At 39.8% G+C, this 19,312-nt stretch overlaps 1 protein-coding gene across 2 annotated transcripts in view; it reads left to right on the top strand.

Annotated features, from left to right (window-relative positions):
- LOC128742490 (sorting nexin-27) overlaps positions 1–17,811 on the top strand; it is a 37,045-nt gene extending 19,234 nt beyond the window's left edge. Inside the window, exons 2-6 of one of the 2 annotated variants that reach the window (XR_008412260.1) lie at positions 6,117–6,219; positions 6,283–7,011; positions 14,972–15,340; positions 15,405–15,536; positions 15,707–17,811. Coding sequence is in view for 1 of the 2 variants with exons in the window: in XM_053838869.1 (XP_053694844.1) it covers positions 6,117–6,219; positions 6,283–7,011; positions 14,972–15,340; positions 15,405–15,473 (1,270 nt within the window). In the remaining variant the exon portion in view is untranslated. Of the gene's footprint in view, positions 1–6,116; positions 6,220–6,282; positions 7,012–14,971; positions 15,341–15,404 lie in introns of both variants that reach the window. The other variant, XM_053838869.1, reaches the window with a different exon arrangement.
- The last annotated feature ends 1,501 nt before the right edge of the window (positions 17,812–19,312 follow it).

The raw sequence follows: 19,312 nt of genomic DNA, 5'->3' as shown, positions 1-19,312 counted from the left end.
GCACATGAAATTTCAACTTTGATCACAAGTGCGAAACTCACAAATAAATTTCTCTCGCTATTATACGCGATGTCTCTTTTGCTATGCGATGTGAACCAAATTCAGATGTGAGCATTTTGCTTAATTTTTCCACAGCTGGCTTTTCATACAACGAACCAGAGAGCAAAAAAGAATCTACCGTCAGAGAAAACATCAGTAGCGAAAAATGTAGCACACATTCATGAATTAAGATGGCAAACATATTGCCGAAATTTACATTTTTCCTTCGCGGGAATCGACATTTTCTTAACTAGAAAGTAACAAGCCTAATTAGAACTAGATAAACATGTAATTTAAATGTGCGTTTAATTTTGCGATATATTTAGAGATTCAGTCCCTCACGCTCACTCACAGCTACGTATCGCACGAGAGAATGCCTATGCTGTTCAACAAGGAATTTATATGTATATGTGCAATGTGCAGTTGAAGCAAAGCAGAATGTGATCAAGCGGGAAGAAATATATGTGAATTTTGTGCTTCTTGCTATGAAAACAGAAACACTCACGCGTGATTTTTTTCTGCATAGGATCAAGCTGACATGATTTAGAGTTGATTTTGATTTTTGATGACTTTTGAGATTTTGAGTTTTTACCATCACTGTTCAAAATAAGACGGGACTTCAAGGATATTCATTGTCTGAAAGCCTTGTACTGCTCATTTGTACGTCCGTTATACTTGAAAACGTTTTGCGTGGTTTGGACTCCGCACGTCCTCGATTGGAACTTGCGAATTGAACGTGTGCAGAGAAGATTCTTTCTCGTGATCCCGTCTATCTGCCACCTTATACGGATCGTTGCTGTTTGCTTGGGCTAGATGCTCTCTAACGACTCCGCAAATTACAACAGGCCCTACTCGTGGCATAAGTGCTCAGGGGCGGAAGAGATTCCCCGAAACTGTTGTCTATGCTAAACTTCTGTTTTTCACAATGTGTGCTGAGACTCTCTTCGATGCTTGTAAATCACTTACTCCGGACGAACTTCGGTTATTCAGAACCAACAGCATTTTGTGTTAGAGTATTCAACAATGTTGATCATCTTTTTCAATTCTTTTCGGATTTAAATTGATTTTTCTCGTAGAAACCGATAAATTATAATTTATCGTTAACGTTTCAGCTTACTCTAGTCAGCCATCCTCAGAACTAATTTATTATAAATCAACCTATATATGGATAGATTAAACTACAATGAGCAGGTATGAGTCTATATTAATATATAAAACTGAAGTAACAGGATTTTATAGCGCTTTAAAGAGAAATACTCCTAACCCGACAATGGGCGGGGTTGGGCACTAGAGGGTTAACAATCTTCGCACAAATTTAAATTACGAAATTCACTTACAAACAGGTTATAAACATTCGAATTCAAGCTCAACCATTTGTTAACGTTGCCGCCCAGGTAGCACATTTTTAGCACTTTTAGTCGAAGAAACTTATTTAGGACTAAAATTGGTTCTAAATCAGTTGTGACAACTGATTTATAACAACTGTGCTACTAGGGCGGTTCACTGTTTCAGCGTCTAAGTGATTTGATTTGGTTTACCAATCCATTGTTTGTATCTTTTTGAATTTGGTGAACCTACTAATTTGTTTAAAAATAGATCAGTTAAAATTAGTTCGTTTTAAGTGTTCCATTAAGACACTTTGTTAGATGATTTATAACAAACAGGAAAAAAAAACAAATCAACAGATCATCATCAACAAGTTACCAATGTAATACAAATGTTTGAGAAACATTTTTCGACAGCCAGACCCAAGTAACAATGCAATAGCAAATTGGTTTTAGCCATTTATTTTATTAGTTTTATCGGAGCATTGCAGAATCTATCAGGTTTTATAATGAACTAGCTAATTGTCCGTTCTTCCTTGATGTCCCTTAGTCTCTCAATCGCTTGTATATCTGTCTTCTTCACGGTAATTCCTATAAAGCGAGACAAAGCCTTTTTTACGTTTTTGCACCTCCCCGTTGTCAATGGCCTATTTATTCCCAAGCCACTAGCCACTAGTACTGCTATCGTTCCAAATGCAAGAGAAAAGCACCTCTTTAGCTACTTAAGCCTTCCTGTCCCATTTGCACGAGACCTCGTCCCCCTTTTTACAAATCGTGTCCCTGACTGTTAATAGTCGTCATTTGAAACAGTCACTAACTTCAGCTGAAACTTGCTTGAAACGTTCTGTTCAACAAATGAAACAAGTCGCTTCATGTATGAGGTGAGGGTAAGAAAAAGTACTTCATTTATTTGCTTCGACGATGCCGAGCCCTAATCAGAATACGGGAATCTTTCCGCTTTTTGAGCATTCTTGTCTTGTCAGAGGATCTGTCAGGAAAGACTTTGGAATATTCTTCAAGTATTTCGAGTGATACATTGATCAAACATGCAGATAAAATATCTAAGCCACTATCTGCGAATAGTGGGATTGATAACAGAGAAGAGAAGATATCTGTGAACGTTGATGAAGAGGATGATGCTACGCAAGGGTTCCGCTCTGGGGATGCAGGAAAAATTCGTGAAGAGACAATAGGAGACCGGGGCATTCAATATTCAAAACATTTAAAAATAGTTGAAAGCGGGTTTCCTTACTGTAAATTTAAAGAAATGAAAGAAAAATTCCTGATGTACTTAGAGCTGTTCGTCAGACTTCGATAAAAGTAGAAGTTTTTTCAATTGTTGGAAGCGTTTGCAATAAAATCCGTTTTTCCGGGAAAAAATCTGCTTAAATTCTGCGTTGCTAAGAAACAATGCACGACTACGGTTTTCCGGACAAACTGACGCGGCTGATCAAAGCTACTCTGGAACGAGTGATGTGCTACGTGCGCGTTTCGGGGACACTTAAGTCCTTTCGAATCGCGCAGAGGGTTACGGCAAGGAGATGGACTGTCCTGTATGTTATTCAATATCGCTATTGAAGGTGTGATCCGGCGAGCGGGCATCGAAACGAGAGGAACGATCTTCAGCAAGAGTAGCCAACTCCTAGCCTTTGCAGACGACCTCGACATCATTACCAGAAACCGTGGGACGGCGGAGGCAGTCTACGCCAGACTTAAAACGGAGGCTAGGAGGATAGGGTTACAAATTAATGCGTCGAAAACCAAATATATGGTAGGAAGAGGCTCCCGAGAAAGTAACGTTTGCCTCCCACGGACAGTGACTATTGAAGGCAATGAACTGGAAGTGGTTGATGAGTTCGTATATTTGGGATCTTTAGTCACCGCTGACAATAATACGAGTAAGGAGATCCAACGACGCATTCAAGCTGGAAATCGAGCCTACTTTTCCCTCCGCAAGACGCTTCGATCCAGGAGCATACGCCGTCGCACAAAGCTGACGATGTACAAAACGCTAATAAGACCGGTAATCCTCTACGGACTTGAGACAGTAACTTTGCTTACGGAAGACATACGTGCACTTGCCGTCTTTGAACGAAAGGTGTTGCGGACTATTTTACAAACGGAAAGCGGAGAGTGGCGGAGACGTATGAATCACGAGCTACATGCACTGCTTGGAGAGATTCCCTTCGTACACTTGGCGAAAATTGGGAGACTACAGTGGGACGGCCACGTCGCAAGGATGCCGGACGACTGTGTAGTGAAATCCGTTATCTTCAACTCCACCGGCACTAGGAATAGAGGGGCTCAACGTGCACGGGGGCTCGACCAGGTTGAAGTCGATTTGCGTGTGTTGAGACGCGCAACGAATTGGCGACGAGTAGCCCAGGACCGAGTACAATGGAAACGAATTCTTGATACGGCAAGAGCCACCCCGGTTCTCGGCTGAATAAGTAAGTAAGTAAGAAACAATACTGATAATAAAGACATTTATTGAAAAATATCGACATTTCTGGTGATTTCGAATAATCTGCCAATACCGGTATTTTACAGTCTGCTGTAAAATGATGCTGACGAAGTTCACAAATTGCGCAGGGAATGACGACTTCAAACAGCTTCTTGGGCAGGAGATTTACATGATCAGAAGAGGAAAGGTGGCAGACATTTTCAAGTATATGAAAATGTCGTCATGTCGTCGTTGGTTTTCTCAACCTCCAAAATAGTAACCAAAAATTGCCTAAATGATTTTAAAGTGTACCTTTTTGTATTCCAATTTTACTGAGCAAGAACTCCCATGCAAAACAATCCAAAGAATTGAAATCCAGTGATGAAGCTGGCCATTTTTGTGATGATATGAAATAGGGTAAATTCTGACGACACCACTCTTGTGTTGCTTTTGACGGACGAGAAGGGGCAGAATCCTGTTGAAAGCAGTTCCATTAAGAACTAATTTTGTAGCATGCATTAGCAAATAATTCTTCGCAACGTGTTATATGTGTTTAATTTGATTGAAATGCTGCATCCCCTTGATGAAAACGGAGGGAAATTTGACATTCGGTGAAATTCTATCTCAAATCTTCACATCTTGTAAATATCGGATTCTATATATAAAATCATTTACTTTTCGATGCACTATTTTCTAGTGGAACTTACAGTTCAATCTGCATCTATAGATATTCACCTAAAAGACCACTCGATCTTCTAAACATTCGCGACGTCACAACGGAAACATACCTACAAATAATTGCGCACACCAGGTTTACGATCTCATTTCGTTAATGGTTGATGCGTGCAGCGCTGTGGAAATGTAGGCGTAATTTTAAGTGTGCACTAAAAGTGCACCATAAACTAATCATTAGATGACTTTTCCTGGCTGTCTCCAACAAAGTTGGAAACAAAGTTGGGCTTTTAGCAAACGTTGCGGTGAATTATTCGAACAATGTTGAGAGAGATCATATATCTATAACGAAGATATTAAAACCGCAACTCATTTATGGTCATTAAAAATTATTGCTTTCCCCTATAATGAAATCACATTCTGAACAATGCTTGGAATATTTGAATAAGGACAATGAGGCTGTTAAACTCATTCACTGCACATGTTCACTGCAATTCATTATTACCAAACACTGTAGTCACTGTAATACGATTTCCTCTTCCGTAGAAGCTCTTCCAGTACTTCCAACCAAACGAAATTATCAATGTAAATTTATTAACAAAGTGTTCGAAAGTTCAATCGAAGTGCTCTCATAAATTAAATTTTCTTCTCGTACCGACTGCAATACTGTTCTAGTTAATTGAATCAATAACCATTATCATGTATGCTATCGCTCTATGAGACACAAATATAACTGTTGGCATTATCATGTACGCGACCAGATGCGCAGTTACATTTTAAAAGATGGGAATTTTTAATAGAGTAATCGAGTCTCCTAAATAAGTATGTTTAAGAGTTGGGTAATCATTTCCGAAAGAACGGATTTTTAAAACGTTCTGATGCATTGAGTTTGAAAAAGTGAAAACAAATCTTTGTTTCAGCTTTTCGTTGGAAACCCCTATTGGGCCGTATTTTGAACCTTCAACCGTCTACAGTAGCGACAGTTTTCCGTGTCAGTTCTCATTCTAATCTGCATCGAGATAAAAGCATCATCGCAGAGCGAACAAGGCGCGGTTAGATAGCAGTAGAACATTGTAAATCGAAAACCCTTGGCGGCGGTGGTGACCCTCACGTTAACGTAAACCTGTGATAAAGCCTTTGGGAAATCTGTTCCGAAACAACAATGCAGCGAAGTTTGTTCTCGTCGTACGCACTTTCGAAGAACAAAACGATTTTCCATCCGCGCACAGGTGATCCGGCGGAGGCCAGCACCGACGACGACGACACGGATGGTGAAGAAGTGAATGTGTTTAGCCGATTTGCGAGAGCGCTGTCGGACCCGATTCCCACCATCAGTGCCCGGGTGGCTGCCAACGAAACCACGGGGTCAGTTTGGGCTTAATTGTTGCTGTGTTGGGCTGGAGTCGCACGGGGTAGAATTTTGTGCTGTACTGTGTGGCGCGCGGCATTCAAGAACAATGAGTTTAAGCGCGGAGACATTATGAATTGTAATATGGGAAGTTGTTTCGATTCAACTGATTATGTAACTTGATATAGGTCGTTATCTGCTCATTGCGGTGGAGATATCTTTGTAGTGTTTTTAATTGACTAATAATTAAGTGCTATGAATTGTATTTTCCCTTATTTTTGCTTCACAGAAATCATGTCAACGTCGAAGGTGCTACACACAAACAGGTGGTCGATCTTATCAAATCCGGTGGAGATACACTCACTCTAACGGTTATATCTGTAACGCAACAGGTGCCATAATGTGCAGCATCCGGCCAAATTACACTTACTCAAATTATTCTTTTTGCATTTCAGGAAGCAGAACGACTAGAACCCACAGAAGATCCCGGTGGATACTCGTACATCGATTACTCCGAAAAACGCAGTCTCCCGATCAGCATTCCCGACTACAATATAATCCATCGGGGAAATGAGCGTTACGTGGTGTTCAACATCCACATGGCGGGCCGACAGCTGTGCTCTCGGCGATACCGCGAGTTTTCCATCTTGCATCAATTTCTGAAAAAGGAATTTACCGGATTTAATTTTCCTAAGCTGCCCGGCAAGTGGCCTTTTCAGTTGAGCGAGCAGCAGCTCGATGCTCGCCGGCGAGGGCTCGAACAGTACCTGGAGAAGGTGTGCGCCGTGCGGGTCATCGCTGAGCACGATGCGGTACAGGAATTTCTCACCGACTCGGAGGACGATATCGCGGCTTCGCCGGTCGACATTAAGATCATGCTGTCGGACCACAGCGTCGTGACGGTTTCGGTCCGCAAGTCGGCCAACGCTCAGCTGGTTTGGGAACAATTAGTACAACGAGCGAGTTTGACCTCTTACACACAGCAATACTTTTATCTGTTTGAAATCGTTGAGTATAACTTCGAACGGAAACTGCAGCCGCACGAGATTCCCCATCAGCTGTACGTGCAGAACTACAGTACCGCGTCGAGCACATGCCTGTGCGTGCGCCGATGGCTCTTCTCGATCGAGCGGGAAATGACGCTCCCGACGGGAGAACAAGCTGCCAAGTACATTTTTTATCAGGTAAGTGGAGCTAGGACTGTGACAAATACTTACTGGATGCAAGAGACACAATTATTTCTTCCTCAACCGGCAAATTTTATGCTACCGTGGATGCACCATACTTGACGCGGGTCCAAAGTTGACGCACTTTTCAGAAATTTTCTATAATAACTTATCTTGACGATTAATATTTCGCAAAAGTGTACCTTTGACACTTTGTTTACACTTATGAAACGCATTCATGCCATAAAAAGCTTTTGATTGGTCATTTATAATTGTAAATAAAAAATAAACAGAAAGGGTGTTTGTCAAATGCGCCATTTTTTTCCTACCTTAGCACAAACGCTAAAGAAACACTCAACTATGTTTTATATTTTTTTACGCGTAAAAGTGCTTTTTTGTTCTAATATCTTCGAAAACTGTTAAAACTTAAGTATTATTAATATATTGTACACGTTATTCGAACTGTAAAAGCTTTTTAGCTTATTTCTGGACAAAAATGTTTTGCGTCAAATTAGGCTCTTAGTGTTCCTTATTATTTACAGATTAAGATATAAAAAGTATGTCATCTTTTCCGACACTAAATATCTCGTAAGTCACCAAGAAAGATATTGGTTCAACAGTTTACCGTCTCATTAGGTGTTACAGAGGCCACAGTTCGTCGGAAAAAGCTGCAGAAAACACTTTCCCAGGGCAAACATATGGTTTTAGCGTTGGAGAGGAGGTCCTATAAATTGTAAATGACTTGTTTTGCTTATGAGTAAAATCAAGTTCCCCAAACGGGTAGGGCAATCAAAAATATTGGTTTAGGTTAAATTAGGACACTTTTTTCGTTTGTCTGACCGATCCAATCCCGCAGTTACTGCAGTTTCCGGTAAGTGGCTAATTTAGTTTTTCCTGCGACACCCTGAATCTTGATACTTTCCTAGCTGTCATTCGAAACAATGTACAACTGTTTTAGGAAAGTCATTTCCAGAATTTTCATTGTTAAACACAAATTATGTCAGATTTTTGAATAGCCTGGTTGTGTTTGCAGTATAAACATATCGGCTGTGAGCTGTCCCAATTCTCCCAACGTTTTCGCAAAAACTGGGGTGAAATATATTCACACAAATAACGAAAACCTTGTGCAACTATTTAAAATATTGCGCAGTTATCTAAAATACAAAATACGTCGTCGTTTTTGTTAAATTATACTAATTTTTCAAGTGCGTCAAATAAGGAACATTTCGCGTCAAATAAGGCACGTTGCAAAATTCATGCGTCAATTTAGGAACCCCGAGCGTCTTACAAAAACTTGACAAAATATAAAGAATTCAATGCATATTTACTGTTTGTTTATTTTTTACATATTCTTTGCAAGTCTAACTATTACTGTGCAAAACCTTGACTTTATTGGCCAAACCGTCATTTTGTAATTAATGTTTAAAATTGAAAATTTCTAAACCGCGTCAAATTTGGTGCTTCCACGGTATTTAAGATTTAAAAAAGATGCTGGTACATTATTACGATCCAATTTTCGATGCCTGTCCAGCATTTCAGCCGGTATGGCCGCTATAGTTGTCAAATTTTGTGGGCAAGGTTTTGAATTGAAGGTGATGAATGAAGGTGGTGGCGTTTTTTACTCATTTTTTTATCATTTTTCAAAGAAATCCAGTTAATACTCGCTCTACCTGGTCGCCCTATTCTTATCGGATATGATGCAATTATTATTTTCTCTCGAAAACTTGTCTCTCGAAAACTTCGGGCACTTCCTGGTTTTCCATTGATTTCGTTTCGTGCCCGTTAGGAACAACCGGTCTAATGAGCATATTGTACAAGGTACAGCTTTCACGCGGGTTTAGCCAGTTCGACCATAGTTGCTGGTGAAGCTCGTGTTGATATCCGCTCGTGGGATTCGAATTAACTCGACAATCCACTAAAAATCCTCACACAGCACTGTGTACCATCCTTAGATTTAATCAGTATGACTCTGGGAAAGCTGTTCTCGTCGATTATTTTCCATAAGTCTATGCAGTTGATGGTATCATATGCAGCTTCAAAGCCAACGAACAAATGATAAGCGGGAACTCTGCCGCAGCGGAAATATTGGATGCGTTTGGTGACAAACAGTGGAACATGATTTGGGAGAGCACTTTGTAGGCGGCGCATTGATAACGATGATTACATCATAATTCTCACAGTCCAGCTTGTAGTCTTTCTTGTAAATCGGGCAGATGAGGTTTAGTGGCGTATACTTTATATTTATTATATGTACTATTTATTTATAAAATCGACATCAACAGATCACAGTCCCAATAATGGTTAAGTATCCTAAACTTAAAATAGTCACAAAATTACAATAAATCACTATAAATTCACTTCACGTGAAAAATTATAATGAAATACAGAAGCAACTCTATTGACAACTTTCTGTACCCTGATCAAAGCTCTGTTTTGTGCTTAATTGGGAACGTAAATTATGTGCAAACGCTTTCCTGTAACATATCGACTGCAAACAGAGCTTTTATAATGTTCATTCGTACCTTTGTACCTCCGTCATAAGTGTCATCGTCGTCGTCGTCGTTGTCAGCAGCGTGCTGTTTCAAGCAGTCGTCTCCATTCAACTCGACTTGAGGCAATTTCTCAGTCGTCTCAGAAGTTGCAAATCATTTTCGATCTGGTCAAGCAATCTTTCACGTTGAATTTCCTCCTGTTTCTGGTGTCGGGGGGTTATTTAAAAGAACTGTGTTCGTAGGACTATCGTCCGGCATCCTTACGACGTGTCCAGCCCACCGTGGCCTGCTGACTTTCGCTAGATGTACGATGGGAATCTCTCCAAGCAGTGCATGTAGGTTGTGATTCATACGCCTCCGCCACTCTTCGCTTTCAGTGTGTGCTCCGCCATGTAACGTCTGCAGTACATTTAGCTCGTAACCGGCAAGGGCGCGTATGTCCTTCGTGAGCAGCGTCACAGCTTTAAGTCCAGCTTTAAGAACTATCGGTCCAATAATGGTTTTGTACATCGTCAGTGTCGTACAGGGGCGTATGCTTCTTGGTCGCAGCGTTTTGCGACGGGCAAAATAAGCCCAATTTTCCGCTTAAATACGCTGCTAGATCTTCTAACTACTGTTTTTGTTTGCGGTCACTGGCGATCCCAACAACACCAAACCCGGCGAGATGCATCGATTCTACTCTTAGCCGAGGCAACTGCGTACAAAAATAAATAAATACATCAACTCATCTACCACTTCTAGTTCGTCACCGTCAATGGTTATCGTCCATGGGAGGCACACGTTTGTTTCCTTTGCGCCTCTTCCTTGCATTTATTTGGTCTCCGACGCATTTATTTTTGGCCCAATCAGTCTAGAACTGACGCGTCGAATTAGTCGCGTCAGTTTATCCGGAAACCCATGTTCGTGCATTATCTACGATAGCTGGTCACGATCGACTGTAGCGTATGCTGCTTTGAAATCAATAAAGATGTGTTGCGTGGTTGTATTCCCGGCATCAGGGTTGCCACATGCACAGATTATTCTGTGTTTAATAGATATTTGAAAGAAATCGCCTGTACAGAATCTGTATGCATAGAATACAGATTTTCGCCAAATTACACAGATTAAACAGATTTTTGAGCTTTTACATGAGAGTGAAAGAGACGGAAATAGTCAGCAAAATTACTCTCTATCTCTTTCACTCTCATTGTTTTGCATTGAACAGATTTTTGCACAGATATTTTTCCTCGCCGTACAGATTATCAGATTTTTCCAACAAAAAACACAGAATTATATGTGGCATCCCTGCCTGGTATTTCTGCAAGATCTGTCGGACGGTGAAAGTCTGGTCCGTAGTGGCACGACCCTCAATGAAGCCCACCTGGTAATTTCCTATGAAACCTTGTGCTATCGATGACAGTCGGCGTAAATCTGGCCGGCGGTGGTTACCAGTGTTATACCGCGATAGTTGCAGCAGTCACGCCGATCACCCATTTTGTAGATGGGACAAACCACTTATTCCATCCATTCCTCTGGTAGCTTTTCTTCCTCCCAAATCTGGGAAATAACCCAATGTAGACCCGTTGCCAGCGTTTCTCGGCCATGTTTATAAAGCTTTGCCGGTAGGCGGTCCTTACCAGCGGCTTTATTGGTCTTTAGCAATCCGATTTCTAGTTTGATTTCTTGCGGATCAGGTACTGGGACTATTCTATTTTACATGGGCTCTCCTAGGTTAACTTCCATTCCGCCTCCTTTTGCAACTTCGCCATTGAGGTATTCATCGAAGAACTGCTTCGACATGTCGACCAACTCGCGCTCGCTTGTGATGAGATTCCCTCCCTCGTCCCTGCACATGTCGGGTTTCGGTGGGTTTACCTTCACGTAAAACTTGCGCGTGTCAACAGCTTGGGAATGCTGTTCCAATTCTTCACAATCTCAGTCCTTTTGGCGCTTTTTACTTCTCTGGATCGTCAGGATCAGGATATTTGGTCAAGTTCGCCATAGTGGCAACGCTCAGATAATTTTTCGAAGCAATCCTCTTCTCTCCATCGCTTGCTGGCTCTTCATCTTGTGCTCGCTAGCGTTCACCTCTCCGATGGTCGAGCGTATTTGGAAGATGGCAGTACCTCATCCAGTATTCACGCGTAGTTCTCGGCAGATTGTGGGTTATCTAGGTTGTGTCGTAAGTATATCCAAGCCAAGTCGATTAATCGGCATCGACTTTCGTAACTCGGTTATCGGAACGGGTTTTGACATGGTAGATGATAGAGACCACAGCGAAGCTGCAGCGGGGTCAAACCGATTCAATGCTTTCCGTCCCGTTTTGGTAATATGGATGCTAGACAACCGTATTCGAGAGTCGTAGGGACCTATATAATGCCTTGATTTGAAAGAGGAGCATGAAGAGATAAAGAGAGGAGGTTACAGAAAAGAATAGAGGAGGATGAAGAGTTAGAGATAGGGTGATAAACAGATAGAAAGTCATTGAGAAAGGGGAGGGTGAAACAGATATAGAGTAAGGGTGACAGAGAGAGAGAGAGAGAGAGATAGAGAGAAAGAGAGATAGAGAGAAAGAGAGATAGAGAGAAAGAGAGATAGAGAGAAAGAGAGATAGAGAGAAAGAGAGATAGAGAGAAAGAGAGATAGAGAGAAAGAGAGATAGAGAGAAAGAGAGATAGAGAGAAAGAGAGATAGAGAGAAAGAGAGATAGAGAGAAAGAGAGATAGAGAGAAAGAGAGATAGAGAGAAAGAGAGATAGAGAGAAAGAGAGATAGAGAGAAAGAGAGATAGAGAGAAAGAGAGATAGAGAGAAAGAGAGATAGAGAGAAAGAGAGATAGAGAGAAAGAGAGATAGAGAGAAAGAGAGATAGAGAGAAAGAGAGATAGAGAGAAAGAGAGATAGAGAGAAAGAGAGATAGAGAGAAAGAGAGATAGAGAGAAAGAGAGATAGAGAGAAAGAGAGATAGAGAGAAAGAGAGATAGAGAGAAAGAGAGATAGAGAGAAAGAGAGATAGAGAGAAAGAGAGATAGAGAGAAAGAGAGATAGAGAGAAAGAGAGATAGAGAGAAAGAGAGATAGAGAGATAGAGAGAAAGAGAGATAGAGGAAGAGAGATAGAGAGAAAGAGAGAAAGAGAGATAGAGAGAAAGAGAGATAGAGAGAAAGAGAGAAAGAGAGATAGAGGAAGAGAGATAGAGAGAAAGAGAGAAAGAGAGATAGAGAGAAAGAGAGATAGAGAGAAAGAGAGAAAGAGAGATAGAGAGAAGAGAGAGATAGAGAGAAAGAGAGATAGAGAGAAAGAGAGATAGAGAGAAAGAGAGAAAGAGAGATAGAGAGATAGAGAGAAAGAGAGATAGAGAGATAGAGAGAAAGAGAGATAGAGAGAGAGAGAGAGAGAGAGAGAGAGAGAGATAGAGAGAGAGAGAGAGAGAGATAACGGAGTCGCTCAAATCAAAGACGCTCAAATGAACATTAGTTAATGTGGTTATTTTTTCCATCGTTAAAACTTCACATTTCGAATTAGTCTAAAATAAATCTTTTAAATAACCTTTAGATCAATTATGACACGTTTTATGATTTTTCGGCTTTGCAATCGCTTAATAGCAGCTGAAACAGCGTTTTGATTCTAACACTCACCAGAACGTTGGCATGTTAGAAGAAAAAGGTTGCTTTAGCTGCTATCAAGCAACTGCAAAGCCGAAAAATCATTTCAAAATATGTCATAATCAATCTAAAGATAATTTAAAAGATTTGTTTTTGACCAATTTGAAATGTGCTGTAGAAAATCTGCAAGTCGATACACACCGCCGGCACACAGATCTACCTTCAACCAGTATTTTAAATCTATTTTAATAGTGTTCAGGTGTTTATCTGTATTCCGCACTTCATTTTTTACAAAGCGTGTAGGGTGCTATATCTGCTATATTAGCGTTGGTAAGAGGAAATGCTAATCAACTTAGGGACTATATTAGCTCGTTTCATTATGCCTGATTTTTGTTTTCAGGTATAATAAGTTCAAGTTGTCCTATGGTTTTCGAGTCGTAAATCTCGCATGTGCATAGTATTTTTCTATATAAATTGACAAATTATGGTTGTTTATGAGTACCATTACCATTATATTAGATTTAAAATAAAAAGGCTATATTTTATATCTCAATTTTCGTACTTACCGGCTCTACCAGAAGTTTTTCGAATATCCAGATTAGTTTCAAGTGCTTACATACTTACATTCTCCATCTAGCTCCCCCCATCTGCTAACAACAATTCCTTTCCCGAAATACTTGTGAAGATGCAGAGGATTCCCTGGTCTTTAGTAGCAACAAGTATTGGACTAACATTCCTTCTTATCCCACCAGAACCCGCATTCGGACGTGGGTAGCGTCAGTATTGATCACCATGCAGGGACCTGATATAAGGATGCACAATGAGGAATAGCATGCTGTCCCAAGTATGCTTGTTCCAGCCATCATTTTGCAATTTTCATCGGTCCTGATCAATAACGGAGTAGCAGCACACGGGCGGTATCCTTTGCTTATTCCGCACTTCATTTTTACAGTATCGCTCTCGCTCTTGAGTAAGCGGACCACTTACTATTCGTGCTAGCGTGTCGGTATTTTCATCCTTTTTTCCTTCATGTTTTCACACGCTAATCGATAGAGGGGGCTCTTGAAACTAGTTTTAATTTGGCCCTTGGACAAGTGGCTTCTTTATACTCCTCAAGGTATCGCCATTCTTATAATTTGCTATGACAGGAGGCTTCATTGTTTTGTTGGTAAAGCAGAATTCAGTAAGAAGAAAGGGTATGATAGGGCATGAGGATGAATTCATCCTAAAGACACTTCATTTGATGGGAACTGTGACTGTGAAGTGTCTGATCCCAATAATAATCGAACCAATGCGATGACCAGTCACATGTCTCGTTCCGTTGAGTTTGTTCCGCGAGGCGCTGGGCTGGAATGCTTTTAGGTGTATGATTATCAATCACTTCCCGTGGTTGGGTCGCTACAAAATTATTATTAAAAATAAGCGGACAAATATATAAAATCGGAGTATAAATTTAAAAATAAACGGTTTTTTTCAAAAATGGTCGGCTTTATCTCCTTGAAACCCACTATGCAGTTCTACGGAGGTTTACACAAATATTTTAAGGTTATAGAACCTTCCTCGGAGTTTTGAGATGTTATCTGGTTATACGAATGTGAGTTGGAACTATCATCAACATGCTGATCGTCAAAAAAATCTGTTTGTTCTACACTATTGGCTGCGTTCACTTTTAAGCCTCATATTTATATAGCCCATTAGCCATTTCGTGTAAATTAAATTTTTAGAAATAGGTGTGATATTGAATAGAAGAAGAGCGTAAGCGTTATTATGTTATGGTTACTGTTACCTAAATATTGATAAGCCGGCACTGGTATTTACGACTAGTTCTGCAGCAACTTCATTTGAAGTTGAGTTCTAAAATCTTTCACCAATCCAATTCAATTATATTTGTTTCTCCCCCGGCAGGCCGTTGACGAGGTAAACCGGGGCAATATCCGCGCCGATGGACGACTGTACGAGCTGAAGGCTCTGCAGGATTCGAAGAAAGCGGACGAGTATCTCTCGCTGGCGAGAACACTGCCCGGCTACGGTGACATCGTGTTTCCGCACTGCGCCTGCGACAGCCGCAAGGAGGGTCACGTCGTGCCGGCTGTCGGGATGAAAAGTTTCCGACTGCACGCGTGCCGCGAAGACGGTGCCCTGGAGGCACAAACCGTCGAACTGCAGTGGGCAACCATTTCGCGCTGGGAGAGCGACGAGGAATCGATGGCATTCTGCTTCCAGTACAGTAGATCTGACAAGCCGCCGCGGTGGGTGAAGGTGTTCACCCCGTATGTAAGTGTCGAGCATTTCGATACTTGTACAGAAGTTTTAAAATATAAAATAACTTTCTTTTTAGCATGCATTTTTGGCCGATTGTTTCGACAGAATAATGGAAGAACGTTCCTGGGACGACACCGGAGAGTAAGCTGCTCGAACTGAAAACCTGCCGTTTCTTCGCTTTTGCATTGCCGCAGTCAGTGGAGCGCAGGTAGGATAGCAATTAGACAAATTTAATCTCCCAACATAATTTATTCGCAACACTGGCAAAATGAGTTCGTTAGCAGCGATTAACCACCCTATGTCCGGAAGCATTAGGCAGTATTTGTTAGGCTGAAAGCTAATTTTTTTTTCTTTTGGACGTCGTATACTTTTTGATAGCAACATTTCGTGACAGCGTATTTTCGTTACACACATATATCCAGCCGACGCAGTACCTTTTTCATAGTATTACACACATTCAGAAAAAATATGCTGAACATCTGCCTTTGGTATGAGACCGTTAGGTGGACCTAAAACAGTCTGGAAAGGAAGTATACGCTCTCTTTTGTTGCGCTCATAGTATTTTTTTGTGATTTCTTGAATTATCAAAGCATTGTAATTATCTTTTTATGATTAACATTATGAATATAACCACTACAGAGAAATGAATAAAATAAAATGTTTGAAAATATTGTTCACGGTTCTGCAATAAAAAATTGGTAATGGACTATTTCGAAACGAAAAAATGTGATGCAGCTGCATCTTTCAATTTTTTTACTGACGTCTTAGGGGCCTAACAGCTCTCGAAAAAATTGAATCTGCCTTTGGAAATTTGTCATAATCCTATGACATCAGTCGTATCTTGGACACTGAGTAAAACAACACCGTGTTTATAATAAAATCAAGCTATTGCTTAAGAACTCTTTAAATGCAGTAATCACTCACACACACACTGATTAGTTATTCGCAAAAAATATGTTAAAAAAATATGTATTTGCGTCCTAAAGAAGAAAGTATATATGTGATTTAATTAATCAAACAAAAATGTATCCGCTTAACAATATTTTAAATATAATTCATGTGATTATTAGCTCACGTAAGATAAACATAGACTTAAGTTTCCCCTGCCGGAGTAAACTCTTTCCGTTCAGTTATGTATGGTACTTACTTATTCGGATCGTTGGTAGAAGATTTTTATTTCATTGCATTTATTGGCGCTCAAAATGATTTGATATAAATAGACAATGTACGCAAATCAGTTTCAAGAATAATTAGTACCTTCCCTACTCCATCGCCGTTTTTCTCGATGTTTGTAACAGTAGGTAGTAGGTTGCAAGATGGCAAGACCAATCCAATTGAAATTGTAGCTAATGATGTAGTCTGGCACTGATTAACGCATTTAGTTGACATCCAGAAAACACTTCTCGGTGGGAAGGCGCTACTGTTATTCTTGGTTACAATTGTCTTAACGGAGAACGGTTGTTACACTATTATAAAACTTCGAACATTTCGTTCAAATTTGCCTGAATACATTCCTTCGAAGTTGGAAACTATTCGACGATTTTTAGACCGTAATAACGTTGCCTCGCTGTACGCCTAGCGTACAAGTTGCGCACCAGTTTTTGCAAACGTTTGTTGATACGGTTATCTGCAAAAAAAAGTTGATTTCTGTTTTGATGAAACATTTTACGTATATGTTTGTGTCTGACAACAACACAAGTTAGAGTTACAAAAATGGTAGTTTTCGATGTAATAGTGTCTAAATCAAGCAAATATTCAGAAAATACAACAAGAACCCGATTTCATACAATTTATTTGAAAGAAAATAAAAACTAGTCTATCAGACACGTATCCTGCAGCATCATTTCCGATTCAATAGATGTAAATTTTCTGGTACCAGATTCGTGCGATCTATGCAGAATAAAAAAAATGTTTTGTAAATATTCGTCCTAAAACACACACTTATAATTATCTGCATTGAAAAGATATTAAGCCTCTATACTTAAGGAACGGATTTCAATTAAAACAAACGGAAACACCCTGTTATCATATACTATTATATCAAAACCACTCTTCACAAATCCAGAGCAAAAAGCTTGCAACAGATAGTTGATATAATGCAATGTGTTAATGTGGAATATCCCAGAAGATCTATGAAAATTTAGAATAAAGTTTATGCATCCGGTTGATATCAATACAGAGTAGTTTACATTATACCTAGAAGCTCGAACAACACAAAATGAACAACCAAACGCATATATAAATGAATTCTATAAAGCAGAATAAGTAGTTAACCAACAGCAGTTGAATCGCAAACCCGAAGTGAAATTTGTAGAGACACAAACGTTGGAAATAGAATCACACACACACACACACACACTATTCAGTAACGATCCTACACCACTCATCTCTGATTTGTAGGCCACTGACCATAATCGTAAAATTGAACAAACAAAATATCATCATTATAACGTACTAGTAATGAAACCGGTCGACTGCAGTTGAAGAACAAATTGGGTTGCTTTTTTATTTTAGCTTAAATAATCCGAAAGTCTGGCCTGTTTAACTGTTCGCCTAGAACTTGTCCGTTTTGTTAGTTTTTTATTTGAATTTCCACAATTCTGAAACGTTCCTATTGAAGAAGATTACTTGCTTTTTTGCTGGTTTTTGCCATACTATACTACTCGCGTATTCAACACTGCTGCATTGTAAGCTATTATATGTAGAGACATGACTGACAGTACACGAGTCGTTCCGTTAAGGCGATAATTCTGGTGTGCCACTAGGCAATAATTTAGGATCTTAGGAAGAGAATGATAGCGTTGTGGTACCGTGAAAGCACCAGTCGCCGCGCAGTTCCAGTGGCCGCGCACCCGGTCATATTTTCATTAATTACTTAAAATTAAGATAAAAACATATAATTTTATGTATACAGTTCTGTTGTTACACTTTTTCTGTTTATGTTAAAGCAAAATAGACAACCAGGCGACGCTTGAAGAAGCAAAGAAAAAATAAATTCAAGCGGGTGATACTACAAGCACCTACAAGACGCCATCTTTGCAAATTTGTTAGCTGACAAACTAAAAAAGTGCAGTGTTGAATTTAAGAGTTTTTTGGGACGCGTAGCAAAAATATTCCACAAAAACGGAAACGTGAAGTGAACTAAACATTTCTTCATATGAAATGCTGCACATTTTGATTGTTATTGCATTTTTGCTGGTATTTTCGAGTGTGCGGCCATTGGTACAGCTAAAATATTACCTTATCCTATCGCCGCGCTTGGGTCTTTGGAAGATAGCATCTACTTATAGAACCAGGAAAAGGTTATGGAGAATGTTCTAATATTCTATTGTACAACAGTTTTTCTAAAGGGAGGGATTGTTTTGCATTTGGATGTACATATAGAAGTATTTTTCGTATATTATATATTATTTTGCTTTAAAAGACAAATAATAGAAAAGAACTATTGAAAAACATGTTTATGACAGTAAAATTTATAACAACATATTAGCAGTTGAATATAATATAAAATGTTTATTGAAATAAATGAGTACGAAAAGTCCGCGGCGATTGAACCATTGGTGCACTGCAATGGAAACGGAGCAAAATTATGTGCGCGGGGATTGGTACATGTACCTGATGTACTCGAAGTCGTGTTTTGCTTGTTAGTGACAACAAAACGACGTTTTTAATATTTTTGTCTGAAAGCGTAATAAAAACACTAACCGAAAATGTATATTGCATAATAAAATGTAAAAGAAATATTTTTATATTTGCATTTATGTACCAGCCAACGTACTAAGTGCGCGGCGACTGGTGCTTTCACGGTATAATTAGGCAACACTGGAGGAAAAACGAGAACAAAAACTTTCAGTAGGTGTGAAGAAAAAAGTTTTCCACGTGCGTTGAGAGCACCTTTCGGTAAATATTCAACTGGTTTTAGTCTTTCGCGACTCATGAAAGTACACATACAATTGGGAAACAACCTTCTTCGTTTGTTTTATC

The sequence above is a fragment of the Sabethes cyaneus genome, chromosome 3 (genome assembly GCF_943734655.1).
Source record: "Sabethes cyaneus chromosome 3, idSabCyanKW18_F2, whole genome shotgun sequence".
In the NCBI taxonomy this organism is placed as follows: domain Eukaryota; kingdom Metazoa; phylum Arthropoda; class Insecta; order Diptera; family Culicidae; genus Sabethes; species Sabethes cyaneus.
The sequence above is the reverse complement of the archived record's forward strand: the minus strand, read 5'-3'. Positions and strand labels throughout refer to the sequence as shown.